At 41.5% G+C, this 23886-nt stretch overlaps 2 protein-coding genes across 2 annotated transcripts; one reads left to right on the top strand and one right to left on the bottom strand.

Moving 5' to 3' along the window:
* The first annotated feature begins 1368 nt into the window (after positions 1-1368).
* On the top strand, positions 1369-6107 carry LOC134676467 (V-type proton ATPase subunit S1). The gene is made up of 3 exons (XM_063534856.1): positions 1369-2324; positions 3295-3452; positions 4494-6107. The coding sequence occupies exons 1-3, from the start codon at positions 1499-1501 to the stop codon at positions 4710-4712; spliced, it is 1203 nt and encodes a 400-aa protein (XP_063390926.1). The 5' UTR covers positions 1369-1498; the 3' UTR covers positions 4713-6107.
* A 4502-nt stretch (positions 6108-10609) lies between these two features.
* On the bottom strand, positions 10610-21445 carry LOC134676611 (phenoloxidase-activating factor 2-like). Its single transcript, XM_063535006.1, has 11 exons — positions 21353-21445; positions 19126-19271; positions 18644-18733; positions 17017-17134; positions 15891-16079; positions 15647-15829; positions 14909-15026; positions 13602-13707; positions 12215-12396; positions 11808-11972; positions 10610-10957 (listed from the first exon to the last, which is right to left on the bottom strand). Exons 1-11 carry the CDS (start codon positions 21355-21357, stop codon positions 10778-10780), a joined length of 1482 nt encoding a protein of 493 aa, XP_063391076.1. The 5' UTR covers positions 21358-21445; the 3' UTR covers positions 10610-10777.
* Between the last annotated feature and the right edge of the window lie 2441 nt (positions 21446-23886).

Genomic DNA, 23886 nt, shown 5'->3' with positions numbered 1-23886 from the left:
TTCGACTTAACGACCAAGGCTTAAAGTCGAAAATCCAACAACGCTTGATAAAAAGCGTCACCGCTGTCGTGTGAATACATACATGGTTAGTGGGTTATCATATGTGCCATTCAAACGCTTTTTTAACGCGCGTTGAAAAAGCTGTCGTGCGAATGGGGGCTTACGGGCACTACAAAAGGGTACTGGTTTAGCGGTGTGATTCACGAATTCGAGTTCACGAAAGTCTCATTTAGACGATGCGAGAACTCGCATGCGAGTTTCATTACATTGCGGTTTTTGATCGGTCGGTTGAATAGGACGTGACCAACTGTCAGTGTCAGCATCAGCAAAGTAACTAAAATCGCATGCGAGTTCACCCGCCGTCTAAATCAGCCCTTGTTAGAATTATATAAAAAAAACTTAAATTTTGTTGGTACTTAACTGTTACAACGTGGTTACAACAATAATATTGAAACCCGTTTTTATTTATTTACCTACTGCCAGTTGAAGAAGTAGAACAAACAACCAACCTGGATAAGGTAAGGCTACTTTAGGCTGCTCTATCACCTCAGGGCCCAGTACAATCTCCTCCTTAACAATATGGTCTACATACAGGCCGGCCGCCGAAACACTCTCATTAATCCTGCTGTTCTCAATCGTCCAATCAGGCTCAAGCTTTATCTCATACAAATGGCCGGTCTGTGGGTCCAGTTTCTCTGTTTCACGGTCCTTGTACGTGGCCCGGGCAGCCTCGAGCTCCGCCCAACACCCCCAGCCAGGTTCCACCTTAATTTCAAAATTCTCGCCTTCCAGCGACATTTGTATTGGCATTAAAACACCAAATAACGTAGTTTCCACATATAATATGAGCACAGCTATCGTATTATATGTAGGGATTTTAAATAAATACGTACTATCCTTTCGTTTCAGAAAATAGTGAAAAATTTAAAATACCCACCTCTACCCACGTTTTCTTTGACATTGACAGCTGTATACAGATTATACAACATTTGTAATAAAGAAAGCTGTTTATTATCAAGCATGTTCTCACATCGTAAAAAGTTTGTCATTTTGTACAAATCGTCGTGTAAACCAGGCATAAAAGCGTGTCGCTTTGAATTAAAAATACAAATAATGCATTATGGTTTGATTGATATTACCCTGACCGTAGGGTAAAATATTAGCGTACTAAATAAAGAATGAATAGTATATTAGTACTATTGAGTACATAAATAAATAAATTGTCTAATTTTATAAAATATTATAAATACATACTAATTTTATATGCATTGAATGTATGGATTGTATGGTGATTGAACGTGAAAAGTTGGTAAAATATAAATTTGACACCTGCCTTACTAATGACCATAGACAAGCGTCAAACTAATCATATGATCACTTTTCACATGACCGATGGTCTATCGTCATCGCCCATTTTCTGTCGTTTTATGACAATTCTGGGCTAAATACTTACTTTTAGTCCGCAAACGTCCACTAGCTTTAGTAATAAGCCTTCAAAATGGCGTTTAGCTTAGTGTTCACGTTGTTAGCCCTTAGCGCGGTAAGTTACGCGACCAATGTGCCAGTGTACCTATGGGGCGATCTGGCCAAGACTTCGCTAAAAGCCAGCCCCTTATACACCGTGGAACCCGAAGAATTCAGTGGTATTCTGAACGAGGAGCTCTCCAGGGACCCTTTCACGGTGATATTCATCGAAGAAACGTTGTCTGTTGAAGATTTTTCACGTAAGAACGCCGAAGGTAAAACATCGTTCCCGTTTTTGAGGGCCAACGTCCGTAACTCGGCTTATTTGCCGTCGGTGGAGAACGCGCTGGGCGCGCTGAACAAGCTCGCCGATCCCGAGAAAGTGAATCACGTGAAGCTTACCGAGAACGGGTTGTCTGCTGAAATTGAGCCAGAAAGTGGCAAATTCTTATTTATCAACCTTAAGGACGCTAAAGAGGGGGAGTCACGTTTTGACCTGCTACGCCGCCACAATGACTTCATGGAAGATATGTTCAGCAAGCTCCAGGAGCGTTACGAGACAGTTGTGGCTATATATACTGCTCACTTCCCATCTTGGACGGTCAGCCACTCCCGCGTCCGTCGCCAGGCTCAGAACGAGACCCAGAGCGACAGCTCCACTTTGACGCTCGACGGGCTACTCCTGGCGTACAAAAGCGTCAGACTGATTGATGATAATGATGAGACTGTGTTGACGGGCATCACCGGGTCTTCTGTCATTGATGCTAATGCTACGTCGCCTACGCAGAACTCCACCCTTACGTCTGGAGAGAACACCATTGTTCTGTACTTCACGCAGGAGCCAGGATATTGGGTTTTGCGTAAGTACTATATTTGAGATTAGCATGCTAAAGTCTAAACAAATAGTATTTGCAGAATATTTATCTGCTATAACCATACAACTGGGTTTTTGATGCGGGAATGATTTTGTGTATTAGTCTAAAATGGGTCTCTATTATTTCCCGTAATGTTTTAAGTCATAATTGTCCTCATATTCATTACCCATAATTTGGTTTTTCTTAGAAACGCGTAACTTTTCAGAATTGCCATAAAACAAACATAACCTATAGGATAACCTATAATAAATCCTGAAATGTTGATGGTTTCAGAATTATGACTAATGATAACCTGACAATCATTACATTATGAATGACTTAATAATTATGTCAAACAAAGGGATCGGATATAAAATAATTACCAAACTATGAATTAAAAATAGAAAGTAAGCTTCAAATGTGCTGAGAAATGTTAACTACTACTACTAGTCTTTTTCCTTATGTTTATGGTTTGAAATCTAGTTAACAATTATCACAATTGGTTATCAATTTATCATCCACTTATCAGAGCAAATCAATCGGTGAGAATATTATAATATAAATTAAACAGGTTTATGGAACTGTCTAGCTTACATTTCTAATACCACAGGTCTATATTATTTAATAAATAAAATAAGAAATAGCGTAAAAGCATTTTCAATGTCTATGAAGGCATTGGTTCTTGGTTCGAATCCCAGTGAGGGCATTTTTTTGTGCACTCGGCACAGATATTTGTTCCTGAGTCATTGGTGTTTGCTATTTAAGTATTTGCAAATATTTATATATTACATATATCATTGTCTAAGTTTTTTTAGTCTAAGTACCCACAACTCTTAGGACTTAGGGGCTTACTCAATTTGTGTCAGATGTCCTATAATATTTATTTGTGTAAGAATATGAAAGTATAAGTAAATAATGTAAATATCAACAATGAAATCTTTTGTAGTAAATACAGTTTTGTGACTTATGCCCACAGAAAAGGCGTCCTGGTCCAACAGCACCGAGTCCAAGGATCTAACACCAGCCCAGGACCTGACGGTGCCGCTGGGCTTCAGCTACCGCTGCGCGCAGAATGTGTCCTTCTCGCATGTCAATGACTCCAAGCATTTCACCCTGACCTTCACCGATCTGAAGGTATTTATGCAAGCATATTTTCTTGGATATTGTAATTCTACTACATATATCTTCATAACACTCAATCTATTAGAACAACTGAAATACTAACCTGTAAATTTTATAAACAACCACAACACATAGATGATGGAGTACATAAGACAATCAAAGTCACCACACATACTCAGTATTCTGTGGCACGAGTGTCGTTTTTTCTAACACTTTATTAACCCTTTTCCAGAGCGGCTACCGCGAAAACTGAAATTCGCAAATTGCGGGGATCTTTCTCTTTTACTCCAATGAAGGCGTAGTGACAGAGAAAAATTCCCGCAATTTGCGAACTTCGATTTTCGCGGTAATAGCCCAGGCCGCACCAGTATACAAGGTTTCCCAAAAAAATACAAATATATTTCAATTCATCCAGCTTTGATGATCCATTTGAATACAAGTCACATATCCCGAAAGTGCAATCTAGTTTGAACCTTAAATCGGAATGATAAAGTTGAAATTCTGTTGGCGCGTATGTGGTCGATAAATCGTACTATGCCTGGAAAAGGTTTAATAAGAAAGTTGTATCTTTTGCGCGCGAAAAATTGTCGCGGCGCACTCGTGACTGGCCTTGGACTTTATATGTATAATAAAATGTAACAATTAAGGGTCGGTTGCACCAAACTGTTCGTATCGTCAAAGAGGTCGCTAAATTTTTATCTATGGAAAGTTTCATAGTAAAGCGCCGCGGCGCGCCGGCTGACGTTGATCAGTCTGTCAAATGTGGTTGGTGTAACTGGACCTAAGTTACTCATTTATCCTTATGCCGCCCAGAGGCCTATAAAAAGATCTCCTGTTCCATTGCATTGTTGACTCTGACAACTCAAAATTACATTTGTACTGGCCAGTTTTGATTTTTGGGCGGCTAGAGATAATGTATGTATGTATAAACTCTTTATTGTACACAACACTAATTTATGGCACAGGATAGGCAGTACAAAGGCGAACTTATCCCTTTAAGGGATTTCTTCCAAGGATTTTTTTCTTTATAATTCATATTGTATCTTTCTCCAGATCCAGCCATTCTTCATCAACAACTCGAGCGGCCTCGAGTTCGGGGACTCGCTCAACTGCGTCGGCTTCTTCACGGCCCCCATCTGGGCCTCCCTCTTCGTCACCTTCATACTCCTCTTCATCATGTTCTTCGGCATTATGATGATGATGGATATCCGCACCATGGACCGCTTCGATGACCCCAAGGGTAAGACCATCACCATTAATGCGGCTGAGTAAATTTCTGAGCGGGTTTGAGACAATTATACATCAAAAAAAATTTTTTTTTTACTTTTTTTGACAATTATACATAAGCCCAATGTCCTTTATATAGGTTTTTTTTTGCTTTTTGTCCCTTTAGGATGTCTTGTTAAACATTTTTGTAATTTGTACAGTGTTTATTATATTATATCTTAACCCCCTTATTCATAAACGTTTACTAAAGTTGACAAGCCGATAATAATCGTTTGTCCCTTTCCGACGTATTGGTATGATGGAAAGGGACAAACGATTATTATCGGCTTGTCAACTTTAGTAGACGATTATGAATAAGGGGGTAATAGTTTAAGTATTAATTTTTGTTTATTAAAGTTTGAATGTATGTCAGTTTTTTTTAAAACAGCATTTTTTTAAATATTTAATTTTATAATATAAGTGTTACATTTTCAACCGGCCTAATGAATAAAATCAATGTAATTGTCTTAAACCCCTAGCGTAAGCGTACTAAACTAAGTATAGAACCTCTATAGAGCTCAAAAAGTTTCCAACTATTTATTATGAATCGTTAAAAAATACGGCTGGATTCATGCGATTTTAGCCTTTATGACAAAAGGAATACGATCGAATATGCATATAACTCGCTGAAATTAGCCTGTGTTCCTAGTAATATACGGATATATATGAAAATTGGTGCCTCTATTCACAATACTAGTGTTTAACATATTTCTAATGCTTTTAAATTCGATTGAATGAATATATTCAGTATTGCTTAAATTATTTAAAATATATAAAATGCCTATGTTCGGTATAGCTTGTTATATCTTGTAGAAATCCGTTTATGTAAATACAGGAATGTACAGATGCGTCACTCAGGTCATAAGATCTCTCAAGGTCAACCAGTATAAGAAGTTAGGGTTGCCTACTACAATAAACACAAGAAATATTTTCATCTTTGATTAATATTTATTTAATCATTATAAAAATCGGAAAAACCTACGGGGAAGTAACTGTTTTTTCTTGTTTTTACTTCCCATGTATACAGTATACAATTATTTACCTATCCGACTATTACGAGTGTATTAAGTTGAAAGTATACTGATTCATGTTCCATTTTAAATAATTTTGTAAACCAGTAACTTTATAGAATTAAAACCGATCATGTGCCTACGATCTACATAATTAAAGTAGTTTATAAAATGCATGTTTAAAAGCAAAAAAACCCTATTTGATTTTCGACTCTATTGAATCACATTAAGGTTCATTCCATTTATTTGGGATTTTTTTGCTTTTAAACATGTAAAGTAGATTGTTATGGCTTCTTAGATATATTAGAAGGTGCGAATAGAACACTACATACAAAGTTAAAGGACTGTTTTTAATGTTAAGCTGAACACCGAATAAAGTCAGTAGAACGTGTGATAATATGAATTGAAACAAAACAATATTAATTTCAAGTTAGGTGTCGATGTACTAAATCACAAGAATTCTTTTTGACGGACGAATTACAGTCGCCAGCATATATATATATGAGCGGCCAAGCCGCTCAATAACATCTTAACATGTACTTTAACTTCTTTTAAATAGAGGCTGTGTTCAAATATTTCTGAACACCTTGGCCGCTCCGTATCTGATGGCTTTACCAACGTACGTTAGTGAAAACGTAAACGTTCTTGTGCTTATAAAAAACAGAATCGTTACAATCTGTGTAGACGAAAGGCCTTAGTATATCAAGTCTGATTCCAACAACGATAACAATAATTCTGAGCTTCGGAATGTAGCGTAAAAACGAGTAAAAATGTGTCATTGTCAGGCGAAAGGCTCGTCTACAGCCTTTTGCGTGACAACGACACAAATGGTCTGAAAATTGTGTGCCCTCCAGTTTAGTGCCAACGTCATTCCATAATTAAAAATGTGAAATTATTAATCGTGTTGTTATGCTGTTCGCGACCCAATTGTTAAGGCGCGTCTCGATATTGCGCGGCGGCCGCGCGAGCAATGTTCGACCGCGGAAAACCTGTATTTTGGCGCGCGAGCCAATTTCGGCACCATCTTGAACTTATGCGCGGCGGCCGCGCGCGGCAGGCGATCCGACGATCGACCACATTATATCACAAAAATTAATTATTCGGAACGAAGTACATATAGCCAAATAGAAAAATGATAATCACTACATTTACTGTTCCATAGAAACTGTGTAGTGCCGTATAATTCAATTAAAGTACGACACTTTTCATTATCCATGTATGCGGCCGCGCGAGCCAACTGACAAAATATATACACACCCGTCCCAATTGCGTCCGAACATTCCTTTGCCGCGCGTCGAAACACCGACAGTGAATGGTTCGTCGCGCGGCGCGTTCGAGTGCGCCAATGATCGAGTTGGCGCGCGCGGCGGCCCGGTATCCATTGCGCGCGGCTGCCGCGCGAGCCAATATTTGTTAGCTTGCCGCGCAATATGGAGACGGGCCTTTAGAAGAGCACGGGATGTTTGAGACAGAGACAGACTGCTTTACTCTATACGACTTAACGATGACGTACACAGCCATTTATTAGCGAATAAATCGCGCGGTTGAATCGTGCGTTTGTATACTATAAAAAATCGCTGTATTATCTATGGTCTTAACATTTGGGAAGCGAGTAGCAAGCTTTAGGAAATTATAAGGCCTATAAAATGAAGTGTTGTGACACTTAAAATAATGTGTTTTAAAGGTCTGTAGATGTAAGTGTAACTGCAATCAAGTTTCGATTCATTTCTGTAAATAATTTCAGCTTTTTCTGTATAATTGTTTTGTTTTTTTGAGAAGTATTAAATCGTGAGACCAATTTGTGTGTTTTTTACTTCTTAAGTACCTAACCCTTTTTTCCAAATTTTCGTCTCGAGTTGGGCCGCGCCGGAGCGCATTTTCAATGTGCCATGTGCCTATACATTACCTATGTATGGCAGAAGCGATGGAGTCCGTCCGCATCCGCGAGGAGCCGACCGGTCAGCGGCCGTGCAAATGTGAAATGCGCTCCGACTCCGCCCGTTCGGTGGGAATCGTACTTTAGACCACAGGGCGGACACGCCATACATCAAAAATCATTTGCGTTTATATGTGTGCGCGACACGTCTGTACACGCGTCATTGTGTATGTGTGTGTAAATCGCTTTACTGAGAGGACGCCTGAAGTCCGCCAGATTCATGTCGCGGCCAGTCGCGGGTCGAGGTAATGCGAGTCGGGGCGGGGCGGTGCGCGGCCGATCTCTATGATAATACTATTATATACTTATTCTGTGCTTCAGACGGTCTATTGACCCCAATATAAAGGTCGTCGTCTTTATTATGATCCGTATTAAGTATTTATCTTTATGGGGAAAGCCTGACTTATAACTTAGGCAAGTTTTATTACCATCATATCCAAATAACATTAGCTTAATGCTGTCACATGACGGCAATAAAGTTGGCCTGTCTATCCGCCCTGTTCGTAAAACAAAGCAATTAATTAATGATGGATATTCCCTAAGGCACGTAAACGAAAAAAAAACCGGGCAAGTGCGAGTCGGACTCGCGCACGAAGGGTTCCGTACCATAAAGCAAAAAAAAATGCAGAAAGAAAACGGTCACCCATCCAAGTACTGACCCCGCCCGACGTTGCTTAACTTTGGTCAAAAATCACGTTTGCTGTATGGGAGCCCCACTTAAATCTTTATTTTATTCTGTTTTTAGTATTTGTTGTTATAGCGGCAACAGAAATACCTAATCTGTGAAAATTTCAACTGTCTAGCTATCACGGTTCGTGAGATACAGCCTGGTGACAGACAGACGGACAGACGGACGGACGGACAGCGAAGTCTTAGTAATAGGGTCCCGTTTTACCCTTTGGGTACGGAACCCTAAAAACCGGGCAAAAAACGAAACTTCGATTTTCTTGTTTCGCGGTAGACCTCATGTACTGATACTGATAGAGAGTGGTAGTGGCGCCCCCTACGCAGAGTTTTGCGTAATATTCCCTATTGACAGAAAGAGTTAAACAAACATTTTTGTGACTATTTATATATATTCTGTTTCATAAAATACATAGTAATCTTTTTTTAGTAAGAATAATGTTTTCTTCGCCAATTAAATTAAATTTTAACCATTCACACTGGTTAAATCCAATATTTTTTAACCTATGAGATAGAGTATTAACATTAATTGATTTATTTAAATCTTATATACATATACACACCTAACTGTGTGTAAACACAATCCTCACATAGGGTAAATCACCCAATGACCGACCTTTAGAGACATTGGTCCCCATTTTTGTAAGAAAGTCATCCAGCAGCAGTCAAGGTTTAAAAGTTTAAAAATTGGAAGGAGTCTCATAAATAACTCTGTCTGCCTGTCAGTTAACTCTTTACGCTTAAAAGTTGCTGAACCGATTTAGATGAAATTTAGTATGGAAATTGCAATTTAACTGATTCAACTCTCTTTGACTGGTCAGATTGCCAAGCCAACTGATACGCAAGCGGATTAACCTTTTTGACGCCAATGACGGATATATCCGCACCGTAGGTTCAACGCCAAAGACGGATTAAGCCGTCACAGACCACAGAGCAACATAGACCTTCGTGCATATGCATAAAGTTCCATTTCAGTTTTGACACTTCTGTGACGTGGCGTCCGCGTGATAGCTTTTGCGTTTGACACGGCGTCGAAAAGGCTAAAGCCCAGACCACACCTGCTGCGTGTGCGTAGACGTGCTCATGCGCTTGCCCTAAAATGTTGGAGCCGCGCACGCACATGTCACGCAAACGGTGTGCCGTCTCCCATAAGAATCTGTATATACAACGCGCGCACGCATCCAGTGTGCACAGGCCTACCTAACAAAACTTGAAGGTCTAAGACCCGGTGGACAAGCCCCCGACAGGCATTGCACGTTGACGTATACCCCGAGCACATCCCCGCAGCCGATGTATATGTCGGCGGCCGATCGTAAGATTAGGCAGATCGTAATGTTCCTGCGTAATGTTTTGACGATAGTCACATTAAACCAATATATAGGTAGGATAGGTTCGTTAGGTTGCTTCATATGCCCGAAGGGCAAACTGCCCAGAAATAGCCCCGTCGACTCAGAGAACGGGTCAAAGATTTTCACGTCTCACGATATGCCTAGGAATTTCACGATATGTCTGATCTTGCGATCGGCCGCCGACATATATAACTTGAAGGTATACGAGCTGGGGGCCGATTTTTTAATTACGACCACTCGATGTCGTGTAGGTATTTCGTTAAATAATATCTCCACTTAGGTGCTAGGCATTTAAATTCTACTAATAGAATTGAAATCGAGACAACACCAATAGACTCCAAATTTCGGTCACTCGTATTTCAAAAAATAGCATTTCGCTGTTTTCCACCGATTTTCGAGTGACGAAATCGAGCGATCGAAATTCAAAAATCGGCCCTCTGGTAGAGAGCTTTCAACGTCCATAATATACTGCACGTTGAACCCGCCCGGCATGTCTCCGCAGATGTGGTCGATTAGCTTGAAGGTGTAAGATTCGGTAGATAAGCCCTCGGCGGCCATTTTTCCCCAATCCAGTCGTAAAACTGGGGGACATTGACGTACAATCTTCGAAAGCCGCAAAAATATGTGTCACACTCTTAATGCTCTGCAAATAAGGTCGTGTCAGATATTTTTGCGGCCTTCGAAGAGTTACATACTATTACAGGTGACTGTACAGTCAATACAGTCATCAAAACTAAAGATTGCGATGCTAAGGGCCCCCCCACATCTGGCGTCTTTCGAGCGTCGGCGTCTACAATTCTATGGCCGCTGCTCGACGCAACGTCGACGCAACTGCGCAGCGACGTCATTTTCCATAGCGCTGACCAGACGCCGACGCTCGAAAGACGCTAGATGTGGGGGGGCCCTAAACGCTAATAGTTTTGCTGACTGTATAAGGTGGTGGTACTAGTGCTCGACATGCTAATGCCCAATAGATGCCCTGCTGTCACCTCTATTGACAATGACTTAAGTTTCAAGATGACACGTACTGGGACCGCGTCGAGCACCACTACCACCACCTTACGCCGGGCAAGTCTCTACAGCCGATGTAGTCTATAACTTGAATGTGTAAGAGTCGGTAGATAAGCCCTCGGCGGCCATTTTCTCCCCAATCCAGTCGTAGAACTGGGGCACATTGACGTAGACTCCAGGCACGGCGTCGCCACAGCCGATGCCCCACGCCACCATGCCGTAGATCGCGAAACGGAGGGAGTCCTGCTTAGGATCCACGTTCTGAAACAGAAGATACCGTAAAACGGGGTGAGTAGGTTTCGCGGGGAGAGTTGGGTTATGAATGGGGTGAGAAGGTTTGAGAGGGGGGTGAGAAGGGATTTTAAGGCTACTGCTACAAAAATAATGTATTCCAATTTAAAATGGGGCTATAGTAATACGCATAATAAAAAAATAATCGATCCAAAATCTTCCAAAATCACCTTTGTATGAAAAACCCTCTCACCCCAAATACGAGGCACTACTGGGTGAGGTGGGTTTTCCTCTTTATCGTCAAAGTTATGAAATGGAACTACCCAAAATAAAATACAAACGTCCGAACCACTTAAATATTATATACACCATTCAGTTTTCACATTTATAAATAAAATTTTATCGAGGTTTGAAAGTCAAATTTCACCCAACTCTTTATTATTTTACGGTACATAGTTCATTCATCTTCTTGCAGAACCTTAGAAAATCGACATGAAATTCTCAGCACCTGCCAGAAAACAATCACGCTCAAGAGATGCACAGTGCGAAAACATGGTTCTACTACAAATTGTTGTCAAGAATTTCATTTTTGATTCAAGCTTTTATCGCTGACTGTACCTGCTTTTCTTTCATAAGGCAACTAATACTCATCAAAAAAATTCTAACAAGCCAAGCACAATTAGGGTCCGTTGTTTTATTACAGAGTTTCTATGGCCACCTCTAGCGTCCATTATCAGGTCAACTCGAAGCTCAATCCCAGGTCTGTAGTGATCGCCAGAGAAAAAAAACAAATGCGCCAATTAAAAAAAATAAAAATGCCCTATAAGTAGGACACACGAGTGCAGCACGCAGCCCGAGCTAAGCGAGTGTCTCAAATTACCCCTATAGGACACACGAGGGAGGACCCCCCGTCGCCCCCGCAGGTGTCCTTGCCGGCCTCGCCCCCCGCGCACGTCAGCGAGGGGTGCAGCACGAAGTGCGAGCCGAGGCGAGTCTTTCTCAGCTCCTTCTGGCATTTGTCGCGAGGGACCCAGGGGAGTTCCACCTGAAATATGGGTAAAATTAAACCTGGAGTTACCATGGTTACCAGTACAAATTGACACTGGGTTGACGGTTAAACCGCTTAACCCCGGGTTAGTACGATGGAGCAAGTGGGCCTTAGGCGTCTAATAGGCGTGTAATAGTAAGGTTCACCAGTCCGTCAAGTGTGGTTAGGGCGACAGGTCGTAATTTTGTGAACATTTTCATACCGAATCTTCATTTTGTCTTCCATTATCTGTCCCTTACCTTCTTGAGCACCACAGCATATTTTTCCTTGTCGTTAAACTCCTTGCCCCAGCCCATGCTCTGGCAGCGCGCGCCGGCGGGGGGAGCGTGCGGGGCGAGGCAGGCCACGCCGATGTGCGGCGCGTTGCCCAGCGCGTACGGCGACTCCAGGATCAGGAGGGCGACGCTGTTGTATACTGACGCTGAGGAAAAATAGTTCAAATTAGTATAACGGTTCAGACAGAAAGGGAAGGTAGAAATATAAGATTTATTACACTTCTTATCTTTTCATTCTTATTCTTGGGATCAGCTGCCAAAAGGGGCCTCGGACTTCTTCAGCCATAAAAGCACGGTACGAAGATAAGAAGGAGGAAGGTCATTATCATTATAGTTCGTTTTTTTTAGCATTAGAAATAAGGTAAACAATCTTGATGTGTCTTTTAATTAGAGATGCAACGGATAGTTGTTTGGCCGGATACCGGATATTCGGCCTAACCATCAGCCGAATATCCGGTATCCGGCCGCCGTATATTCGGCCAACGGAACTGTTCTACTTATACCTATATTTCGGTTTTTCAGGTGCGCATTCTGCAGGTTTGACCTGTTTCCTAGTGAACGTTCGCGCGGACTCATTTCTAGGTTCGAAATGAGTGCGCGTGCAAGTCAATGGAATTATTAAATTGTTTTCAAATAGTAAACAAGTAGGATTATGACCGTGCCTATTTCTTAAATCCAATTTGTTTACTCCGAAATCAAGCAATGTTACTATTATCCGGCCGGATAGTAAAATAATTGCCGGATACCGGATAGTAACCGGATATCCGGTGCATCTCTTATTGAAAAACACATTTTAAAAATAAGTTAGCGCAAATATGTAACAATTATGAATCTAATACGATCATTTATATTCATTTTGCTTTCATAAGTAATAGTTTTGGATTTTTAAAAAGCGTTTTTCAATTAAAAGACATGTTAAGATCGCTTACCTTCTTTCAAGTTCTTTCTAATGCTAAAAACCGGGCAAGTGCGAGTGGGACTCGCGCACGAAGGGTTCCGTACCATAATGCAAAAAAAAATACAAAAAAAGCAAAAAAAAAAACGGTCACCCATCCAAGTACTGACCACTCCCGACGTTGCTTAACTTTGGCCAAAAATCACGTTTGTTGTATGGGAGCCCCATTTAAATCTTTATTTTATTCTGTTTTTACTATTTGTTGTTATAGCGGCAACAGAAATACATCAGCTGTGAAAATTTCAACTGTCTAGCTATCACGGTTCGTGAGATACAGCCTGGTGACAGACGGACGGACGGACGGACGGACAGCGAAGTCTTAGTAATAGGGTCCCGTTTTACCCTTTGGGTACGGAACCCTAAAAAAACCTATACTATAGCGTTGCACGCACTTACGTCGGTAGTATTCGGCATGTTTCACGATCTTCTTGACGTTGCGCTCCTGGTGCGGGTAGATCTCTTTGTTCGTCTGCGTGTCCCATTCCCCGGCGCGGCATTTTATCTAAAACACGAATGTTCACTCGTTAGTCATAACACAGAATAAATAATAGTACTAGGTGCAGAAGACTCGCTCTCTGACAAAACGCGTCTGTTACGATCAGGACAGATATGGCCGCTAGGTGGTGACAGCGCCACGCGCGGCTTATGGCTAGCCACCAAAATTGGTGTGGAACGGATGTACTTTTAGCTACCTGTAGCAAAGCGACGTAATCGCGGAGTGAGCCACGCCTGCCGGCCTAGCCAAGGTTACTCAATCGCTATCGCTTCGACAACGAAAAGCATTATATATGTCTCTCTATCACTCTTCCATATTAGCGCGACAGTGACAGTTGGGTTTCGATCGCTACGGAGCGTAAGCGATTGACATCTTGGCTTCGCGGCCGCCCCAATTTCACATCGGTGACAGGTGCGACGAATTGTAAAATCACTATTGCTGACTCACAGGCATCCATGGGCTACGATTACCACTTACCATCGGGCGGGCTGTATTCTTGTTTGCCACCATCATTGTATTGTCATAAACTTAGCAAGAGAAATCTCTGTTTTTTTTTTCGATATCATAAAGTTTTTTTAATAATACAATGATGGTGGCAAACAGGAATACAGCCCGCCCGATGGTAAGCGGTAACCGTAGTTCATGGATGCCTGTGACGTCAGCAACAGTGATTTTACAATTCGTCGCACCTGTCACGTTGGTGAAACAGGGGACATTTTCCGCAAAACTCTTCTCTTTTATCAAGGAGATTGACCGATACAGCGGCGACAACAACGTCACCCCGACAGACACAGCTGCAGTTGTGATCTGAACGTCACCTTTAGTTTGACAAAATATGTGGCCTATGTGGCCGAGTATTCCTTTTAATATTTTTGACAATGCCTGCCTGTGATCAGTGGCGGATTTGCCTTAAGACCAAAGTAGGCCCGGCGGCAAGTTTTTTGGGAGCGGCAAATTGTAACAAAAAATTCGCTGATAATAACAAGAAATAACTCAAAATGTAGTCAATAGGGTGCTATGAGAAAGGGGTGGCTACAGGGCCTGGGGCCTAGGGCGGCAAAGACTGCAGATTCACCACTGCACTGCCTGTAAGATCGGAAGAAATTTGTTACGGAATGATCTTTGTGCACTTTGGACGACACCTGCGTTGTAAATTTTGCTGAATAAATTATTGTAGGGTGGAAATGGATTGAAATGAAACACATACCTCATTGGCCTCCTTCCCGTCAACTTTGTGAGCCCCTGTGAGCACCACCTGCGGGTGGATGATGGAGCCGCCCCCCATGTAGTCGCTCTGGGACCACGCCGTGTTGCTGTCAGATCGCCTGAAAACAGAATCGCGTTGTACAATAGCATAATTAGCATATTTTGATGGATTATCGATAGCTAATTTAGTTAGCCGCTAATATTTTTAGTCGCATTTTACCTCGGTCGCTTATAATATTGTTGTAGTGTATTGTATTAAGGATGTCTCACGCTAGACCGGCGGGCCGGGACCGGGCTGGAGCTTCCGGCGCTTCGATTTCTATGGAAAGCACCGCGTGATCACACGTACCGATCAGCCATCGTAGGAAATGATATGTCGGACGCCTCGGCCCGGGCATGGCCTGGTCTAGGGTCATCCTTTAATCGTATAAGTATTTTATTAATCACCAATAAGTAGGTATTCTTAATCGCAATTCATCATCATCTTCTTTGCGCTATTCCGGCTTTTTGCCACGGCTCATGGGAGCCTATGGGTCCGCTTGGCAACTAATCCCAAGAATTGGCATACGCACTATTAGTTTTATACGTGGTTTTCGTCCAGTCTGCGTCAGTCTTTAAATGTCTCTCTAAGTGTACGTACTTGAGAATGGCGCCCATCCACAGGTCCCCGCTCCTGCTTCTATATGTATAGGGCTGTGTTGCTGAAGTCTCATTCTACTATAGATAGACAGTTACGTACTTGAGTATGGCGACCATCCACGGGTACTCCCCGAACTCGGCCGAGGTCCCGTCGTTGACGATGCGGAAGGCCTGCGCCCCAGGGTTGCTCCAGCCACACTCCGTCTGCTCCACCACTGGGGGAGGGGGCTTGTCCTGCTTCTGGTTCAGGAGACAGCACACCTCCAGGCAGTGGGGTGCTTCTCTAGGGTTGTGTTACTTATGTCTCAATTGTCTCATCCTACTATAGACAGACAGTTACGTACTTGAGTATGGCGACCATCCACGGGTACTCTCCGAACTCGGCCGAGGTCCCGTCGTTGACGATGCGGAAGGCCTGCGCCCCAGGGTTGCTCCAGCCACACTCCATCTGCTCCACCACTGGGGGAGGGGGCTTGTCCTGCTTCTGGTTCAGGAGACAGCACACCTCCAGGTAGTGGGGGCACTCCCGTTGTCTGAAAAGAATAGGTTGAAAAACTTGAACAGTTAGTAGTAAAAGTTTAAAATGGTCAACCCACTTCATATATTCGGATAGAAGGTCCACTTTCTGTAAAGACTATTGTTACTTAGCGTACTTAGCTTATGTATATCAATCGTTTACTATTATTAACATTAACAGTGACATTTATGAGGATATGAGATATGAGGTAAACCATGGTATCACTAGAAACTCGAAATATGTTCATTTCTAGACAAAGTCCATTTTCTAGTAAATCTGTTGATTACTTACATTATTTATTACAGAATCAATAACTTGGATAAACCGACAGATTTGGCAGCTAAGCTGAACCCGGGTTCTTATCTAAGACCCAAATGAAGGAAGGAATTAGAGTAAAAGAGAACATTTATATTAAATGATCACCCAGAAAAGGCCAAAAATGTCGAGAACTTCTAACATTAATTTAGCATGAAACATGAATTTATATTTTGTTGTGGTATTAAGAATTGAAATTGGCAATACTGGCATTAAATAAGGGAGTGGGGAGAACCCTTTGAGTATTTTGTGGACAAGCATGAAGATCAACAAAGAAAGGAGTGAGTGCTGAGGAGACGAAAGGCTGTTGGCACGATGGGCCAACGCCGGCCACTCCAAGGGACGCATTTATGCGTTAGAGGGAGCAAGTGATATTGCTATCTCATTCTACCGCATGCCTGCGTCTCTTGGAGTGGCCGGCGTTGGCCCAGCGTGTAGAGGAGCCATAACGTGGGATAAGGGCAGGGGAAAGAAGAAGTCTGAAGAACAAACAGCTCCTGGCCGCGTAGCCAACCTGCCAATCGCTAACGCTCCGTAGCGATCGAAACGCAGCTGTCTCTGTCGCACTTATAAGGAAGAGAAGAGTTTCGTTGTCGAAGCGATAGCGATTGCCACCTTGGCTAGGCCGTCTGTCTTACCTTATGTCAATGATAGAGTTTCCATCGGTGTTGACGGTGCCGGTCTCCGGATTGCATTGGTAGTGCAGTACGCAGACGCCCGCCTTGCCATCCTTCGTCTCGCAATCCGTGCTGTTGTCTGGAAGCGAATTATATTGGAATAATTAGGGCAGCTGGCCCTGCAACATCATCTATTTAGTTTTAATACGGCTCCGTCACACAGGCGCGTTTTGCGAACGGCGCGTGGCCCGAAAAAGGCGCTATTCCCTATTCGGCGATTGTGAGTGACCAGCCGGCCTAGCCAAGGTTAGAATCGCTATCGCTTCGACAACGAAAAGCTTTATGTCTCTCTATCACTCTTCCACGTTAGTGCGACAGTGACAGTTGCGTTTCGATCGCTACGGAGCGTAAGCGATTGGCATCTTGGCTACTCGGCCAGCATTGCTGTAGACGCATTTCACTCGGTCTGAAATTAAGACCTAACGGAATCATCATTGATAAGTCTGATAATCTTCTTTTTGTTTTACGAATAAGTATCTATACCAGATGACGGTAGGCACAGAATAAATAATAGTACTAGATACAGAAGACTCACTTTCTAACAAAACGCGTCTGTTACGATCAGCATAGATATGGCCGCTAGGTGGCGACAGCGCCACTCGCGGCTTATGGCTTTCCCCAAAATTGGGGCCGAACGGTACATCCATCCAACTTTCTAGTGAGTTCGCGCGAACTGTACATTTTTCTCTCATGTGGGCAATAGTTAACAGCTTGTGGGCATGTGAGTAATGATTTTATCATAGGTAGTTCTCTAAATAAAAGGAGGACCTTTTCACGTGGATAAGGGTTAAATAAGAAAATTAACCTTTATGTCTACAGGAAAGACCGTAACACAGTTTTCTGTTTGACCCAATAAAGGATGACACACGCTAGACGGGGCCGTGGCCGTGCTCAGGCCTAGGCGCCCGATATGTCCTTTTCTGTGATGGCTGATCGATGATCACGTGGTACTTTCCATAGAAAACGAAGCGCCGGAAGCTCCTGCCCGGCCCTGGCCCGGTCTAGCGGAGTCATCCTTAACACTAGTTAGGACTTAGATCTCATGCTTTGATGTCTGATCTGATTGGAAAGTCACCTAAACTTACACAACTTGCACAACGAAGCAAAAGTGACGTTATCTATGAAAAGGGACCTTATTATCGATGGCGCTTACGCTGTGCGGCGTAAGCGCCATCAACAATAAGGTTCCTTCATAGATAATGCCCCAAATATCTTACACCAATAACACAGTGTTACAGGGCTATAACCGGCAAAATCCTAGTTCGTCAATTGCGGGCATTTTTCTCCGTCACTCTAATAGAAAGATCCCCGCAATTTGCGAATTTCGGTTTTCGCGGTAGGCCCACAGATAGGTACCTAAGCATTAGCGTCAGAGTTGGTTATCGAATTTAGGGGTGCGTCGCTTTAGATTGCGATATTAAGGAAAATGCGACAAAAATATTTAGGTAGGTATCTTAAATACAACCATATGTAATACTTGCATGTCGCATGCCATGAGATATATGTATATATTTTCGCGTTGTTTCATTGTGCATTCTTATTCATGGTGACTGTACAAGTGTACACATGAAGCTGCCATGATTCTCACCATTGGTAGTGTCCGGCTTGCCATATAAGGCTTCCAGGCGCTCCCTCTCTGCTGGACTGATTTCTGGTCCCCTGGACGGTGTGGAAGGCACTGAAGAGATATATTTAATTGCAGTGTTGCCAGATGGCCTCTAAAGTCACATTTTTTGTAATTTTGGCCCTCGTCTGTGACATGTGGGACAATGTGCATTACTTTTATGATTTGGCTGCACTTGGCCGGTGTTTTATGTATAAGTTATGACCCAAAAGCCTGGCAACACTGTTAAATTTTAACGAGGATCGTGCTTATTTTTATGAGTACTTATTTCCGGAATTATATCGGCCCTTTAAAACACGTTAAGGTAAGCAAAAAGGATTGCATTTCGATTGTCACTATAACAAGGTACGAAATGGGTCGGAAATTAAATTCGTTCACTGTAAATCCTTCTGTGTTGAAGCTTACTGTGAATAAACGATATCATTCATTCATTTATAATTCATTACCTTTACCAGGCGAAAGGTCAACGTCGGCATCACGATCATCGGTGGCATCGGTCCCGAAGAGGACCTCAAAACGCTTCCTCTCTTCATCGGTGATGTTCTGACCCCTCGCCCAAGACAGGCACAACAACACCAAGATAAATGAGTACCTGTAAGTTGGAAGCAGGTATTTAAAGTCTGTTAAGCCACTTCCGTCTGTAGAAAAAAGCGGCAAATTTAAAAAATGTAGTCGTGAAGGGTAAGCATATATGCCAAGCACAGAATGAATAATAGTACTAAGTACAGAAGACTCACTCTCTAACAAAACGCGTCTGTTACGATCAGCACAGATATGGCCGCTAGGTGGCGACAGCGCCACGCGCGGCTTATGGCAAACCCCAAAATTGGGGCCAAACGGATGCACTTTAAGCTACCTGTAGCAAAGCGACGAAATCGCGGAGTGAGACACGCCTGGCCATAGATAATTTTAGTTTCGCGCCTTTTTCTACTGACAAACTTGTTTGACCGGTTTTATATGCTATTTTTTAAATTATCGTAAAATTAACTAATACCCGACTATCGTACCTTATTAAGGCCCGATTTCTTAGGCTTGCTAACTTCTAATATTTCATACTTTTTTTAAGGTGAATGAGTTCAAATTTTGTCTCCGCAGTTACATTTGGTACGGTCAGCCAAGAAAGTGTTCTACCACTTTTCGACTCTATCATCTGATGATAGAGCACTGACTGTACTTACTATGGACAAACCAGTAAGTTCATATTAAACATACTTTAAAAATATTTAAAAAAATAAACAATGGGCCTTATTTAGTGCAGGACTGCAGGCACTCGCAAAACTCCCACTATATATATTGATAATACACTCGTAAATTATTCTAAACTAAACAACACATCGTATCACAATTTGCATGAAATTACTTTGCCACTTTAGCAGGTAAAATGCAATCTCATAGGTTATTATTCGATAAGTATAGGGATAAGTTCGCCTTTGTACTGCCTATCCTGTGCCATAAATTTGTGTTTTGTACAATAAAGAGTTTATACCTACATACATACATTATTTATTTAATTTTACGCTTACTTTATTTCTATAAAATTAGGCTTCTCGTGAGGTAGGTAGATACCTACAATAATCAAGTAAAGGTTATCAATGAATTAAGGTCATGTGAGACGATTAATGGATTTAATAATACTTCTCGCGCATCGATATTTTATTAGGAAAACCCAATGTCACAAAAATGACTTATTTTATACTTAACCTTAACTTAACTCCACGAAACATCAAAGCTAAAGGAAATATGTAGTAGATAGTGTCACAAAGGAGCAAAATTACATATTAACGGCGAGGGCGTACATTGAATCTTGAACGAAGCAAAGCATTCTAAAAGGGAACCCTGAGCGTAGTGAGGGATTCAAGTGGTAATTATTATGCTTAGAAATATTATTTATAAAAATTATACAATCTTGCCTAGAAAAGAAAAGTGCCACTTTGATCCTTCCTAGGAGGGAAAAAAATGCCACTTTGATCCAGTAATTGGGATCATACAAAAAGCCATTTTTCGAATAGGTGATGTGAAAATATTTTTTCGACTCAAGCACTTCTATTTGTCAATTAAATGACTGTCTGCAAAAAAATGTTGTTTCGTACATTCCAGCTGGTGTGTTGCCGATGGTGTCTATGGGACGGTCAAATTTTTTTAGCGATTTCGGCATTGGTCCCATAGTAAAAGTTGTTCAGTATGATCTTTAAATTCACTACGCAATAAAATGGCTGATAAAAAAAAGTCTGACTGTATTATAAATGTCAAATTATTAAAAATTCTATCTTTAATTCTATATTATTGTGCCACTTTTTTTCACATATAAGTAGATGTTTGGTAACGATAGTTTATTTACCAATTTATAACTGTAATTATAAGCAATACCTATAAAGTTTTCTGAATAAATATTTATAATATAAGTATGCAATTGAGAGCTAGGCAAATGAGTTTTCTCGCGTAGAAAAGTCTACAGCATTCCTCGAACTTGAAATGATAATAAGAGCAATGAATGTACAGCAAAGTTGTACATGGGACTTTCTTGAACTCGACACAAACTCGACCAACAGGTTCTAATAATTAGCGATAATATATAAATTAAAAAACAATTCAACACCGCATAGTTACTATCCCTAAAAGTTGTAATAAACACGTTTATGACAAGTTAAAGTTATTTTATGAAAGTTCACTCACCTCATATCAGTTAAAAGTAAATGTGTTGACTAGATTTTAATTTCCTCCAAGATGGCGGGTGGCGCGTCGACGGACTGCGCTCGACTGCCAGCTTTGAGGAAAATGAACTTGTTTACTTGTGGTCATTAACGAAGACGTTGTTGATATAATTTGATTATTTTGATACTCGAATATGTTATGGCGAATAAAAATGAAATAAAACGGTTGTTATGATAATATTGCATGTTTTAGCAATAGATTAAAAAGTTGGTAGGTACGTTTACTTGTAAACTTTTTGTAGGTATTTTTTAAGTAAGTAAAGTTGTAAGTAAGGTAGGTAGATGTTTAACACCTATTGGCTATCTTCTGGTGACATGACATGTGCCTCAATCACAAAATTCTTGTACCATCACGCTTCGCCAATGTTGAGCCATTGAGGGTTATAGCTAAATTGGACATTTCATAGGGTAAGTATGTAGATATTACTTAAACAACCAATTTACCTAGGACCCTAAATGGCTCAACAATGGCGGAGCGTGACTGTACCTAGCTAAGTATCTAGTAAAATACGTGTTTCAATAGCGCCTGTGAATCCAAGAACAGTTATAATATAAATAACACATTAATTTGCAATTATCATTAATTAACATATATATATAACGGTTTTCTTTATTCACGTACTAAAATTTAAGGTAATTGTTACATTTTCTTAAATTTGCAAACATAGAGAATATAGCAGCCAGTATTACAACTTCTAAGGTAGTTCCTGCTATAAGGATATTGTGACGTCCTACGGGTAAAGGTACCTTGGGCCAAATTCGACACGTACAACTGTGAGATTTCGCATCCACGTCAAATCAACAGTTGATTTTATTGCATACAGAGTGTTGATTCCATCAACGGTGGATAATATCATTTGGTACAACCAAAACTCAACTCTAAACTAAGGGTGGTTCGGTTTGGTTTGCTTGTAACCCAAACTGTGGATTGTTAATGTCAAATTTTGACATTGTACGTATTCGAGAACTTATGATTTTTCCCACATCAACGGAAGATCAACACGATACGTCAAACGTCGCTTGTCGAATAGGGGTCCTTATGGCGGTTGGCGCTTACGCTATTATTAACGCCGCTCCAATATTATTGCGGTGCTATGCGACGTAAGCGCCAACTATAACATTTTACAAAGAGGATTTTAATTTCAATGCCAATATACTGGCTAGAATTATTTTACCGTGTCATTTGACAACATTATGTGTCAACCAGTTCCACAATAGGGGACTACCCGCTACCCAAGAAACATGTTCGATCTCTACGTTTGATGCGGTTATTTGCACCGCTGTAGGAACCTAGAATAATGAACCTAGATGGGTTTGTTAGATTAAAAAAATATATATTTAAACTTTATTGCATATATGTGTTATATTCTTAGTAAAAATGGGGGACTTAATGCCTAAAAGCATACTCTATCAGTCAACCATCAAGCTGTATCCAGACGAGACAATTTTTCGCCAATCTGATGAAATTCTCCGATCGAACAGGGCCGTGCGGACGCAAATACCAATTTGATTCCCCGATCACATCAGCAGGTGCGGACACAAAAATGCCATTTTCATAGTAGAATGCAAATTGGTGATTTTTTAAGTTGTGTACGTGTGGACGCTAGATGAGATTGACCAATTATTTTCCTGAACAAATCGACTGATTTCATCAGTCCCGTCTGGATACCCCTACTTTTTTGGGGCAACCTCTTAGTCTATCATCCTAAGTACCAGTTAGACGTGTGCGCCGCGCCGGCGCGCCGCCGCCGCCGGGCTTTTTGACCACGCCGCCGCCGCCGATAAATGATCGGCGTGAAATCGGCGTGACCTTGAGTGTTGTTAATTAGCTAGTCCAAGCTGGTTTTTGGATTACAATATGATATTTTTTGTATTATTTATGTTACAGTTGTCAAATATACATCAATTATTAATAAAATGAAACTGAATAGCGAGTTGCAGAAACTATTTGACACACCAATTAAAGTAACCGAGTAATCCTAAGTATTCACCGTCAACTGTTAACGAACGAACGAAGACTGCTGCTAGTGCTGCTTATACCTTGGACAGCTAGAAGAACAAACTCCTCCATTCTCAAAGAGCACTATATCGCCACTCATCTCTTCCCAACATGCCATGTCAGTCCTTAGATTCTTCGGACATATTATCCAACGCATGAGATGTGGAGAAACACATGAATATAAGCCGAATGAATGGCAAACGTGCTCGAGTTGGAGCATGTGTGAGAGTGTCGAACGTTATGAAGAGGTCGGCTTGCGGCAGTCTGCACCATGCAGTCCATACGATACGCGAATGACCGCACGAAATAGAGACAAATGACATGTGGTCGCGAGCCTCAGCAATGAGAAAACGAGAAAGAAGATACGTCTCTGGTACGACAAGAAAACCATTAAAAAGAAGCCATAGGAGTCCACTATGTCTAGCAAATGTCAAGTCAAGTGTTACAGTACGTCATTTTAATAGGATAAGCCATGGAAAGCTTGAGAAAACGGAGAG

This window comes from Cydia fagiglandana, chromosome 24, assembly GCF_963556715.1.
Source record: "Cydia fagiglandana chromosome 24, ilCydFagi1.1, whole genome shotgun sequence".
Lineage (NCBI taxonomy): Eukaryota > Metazoa > Arthropoda > Insecta > Lepidoptera > Tortricidae > Cydia > Cydia fagiglandana.
Note: the sequence above shows the minus strand (reverse complement) of the source record. Positions and strands in the feature narration are given on the sequence as shown.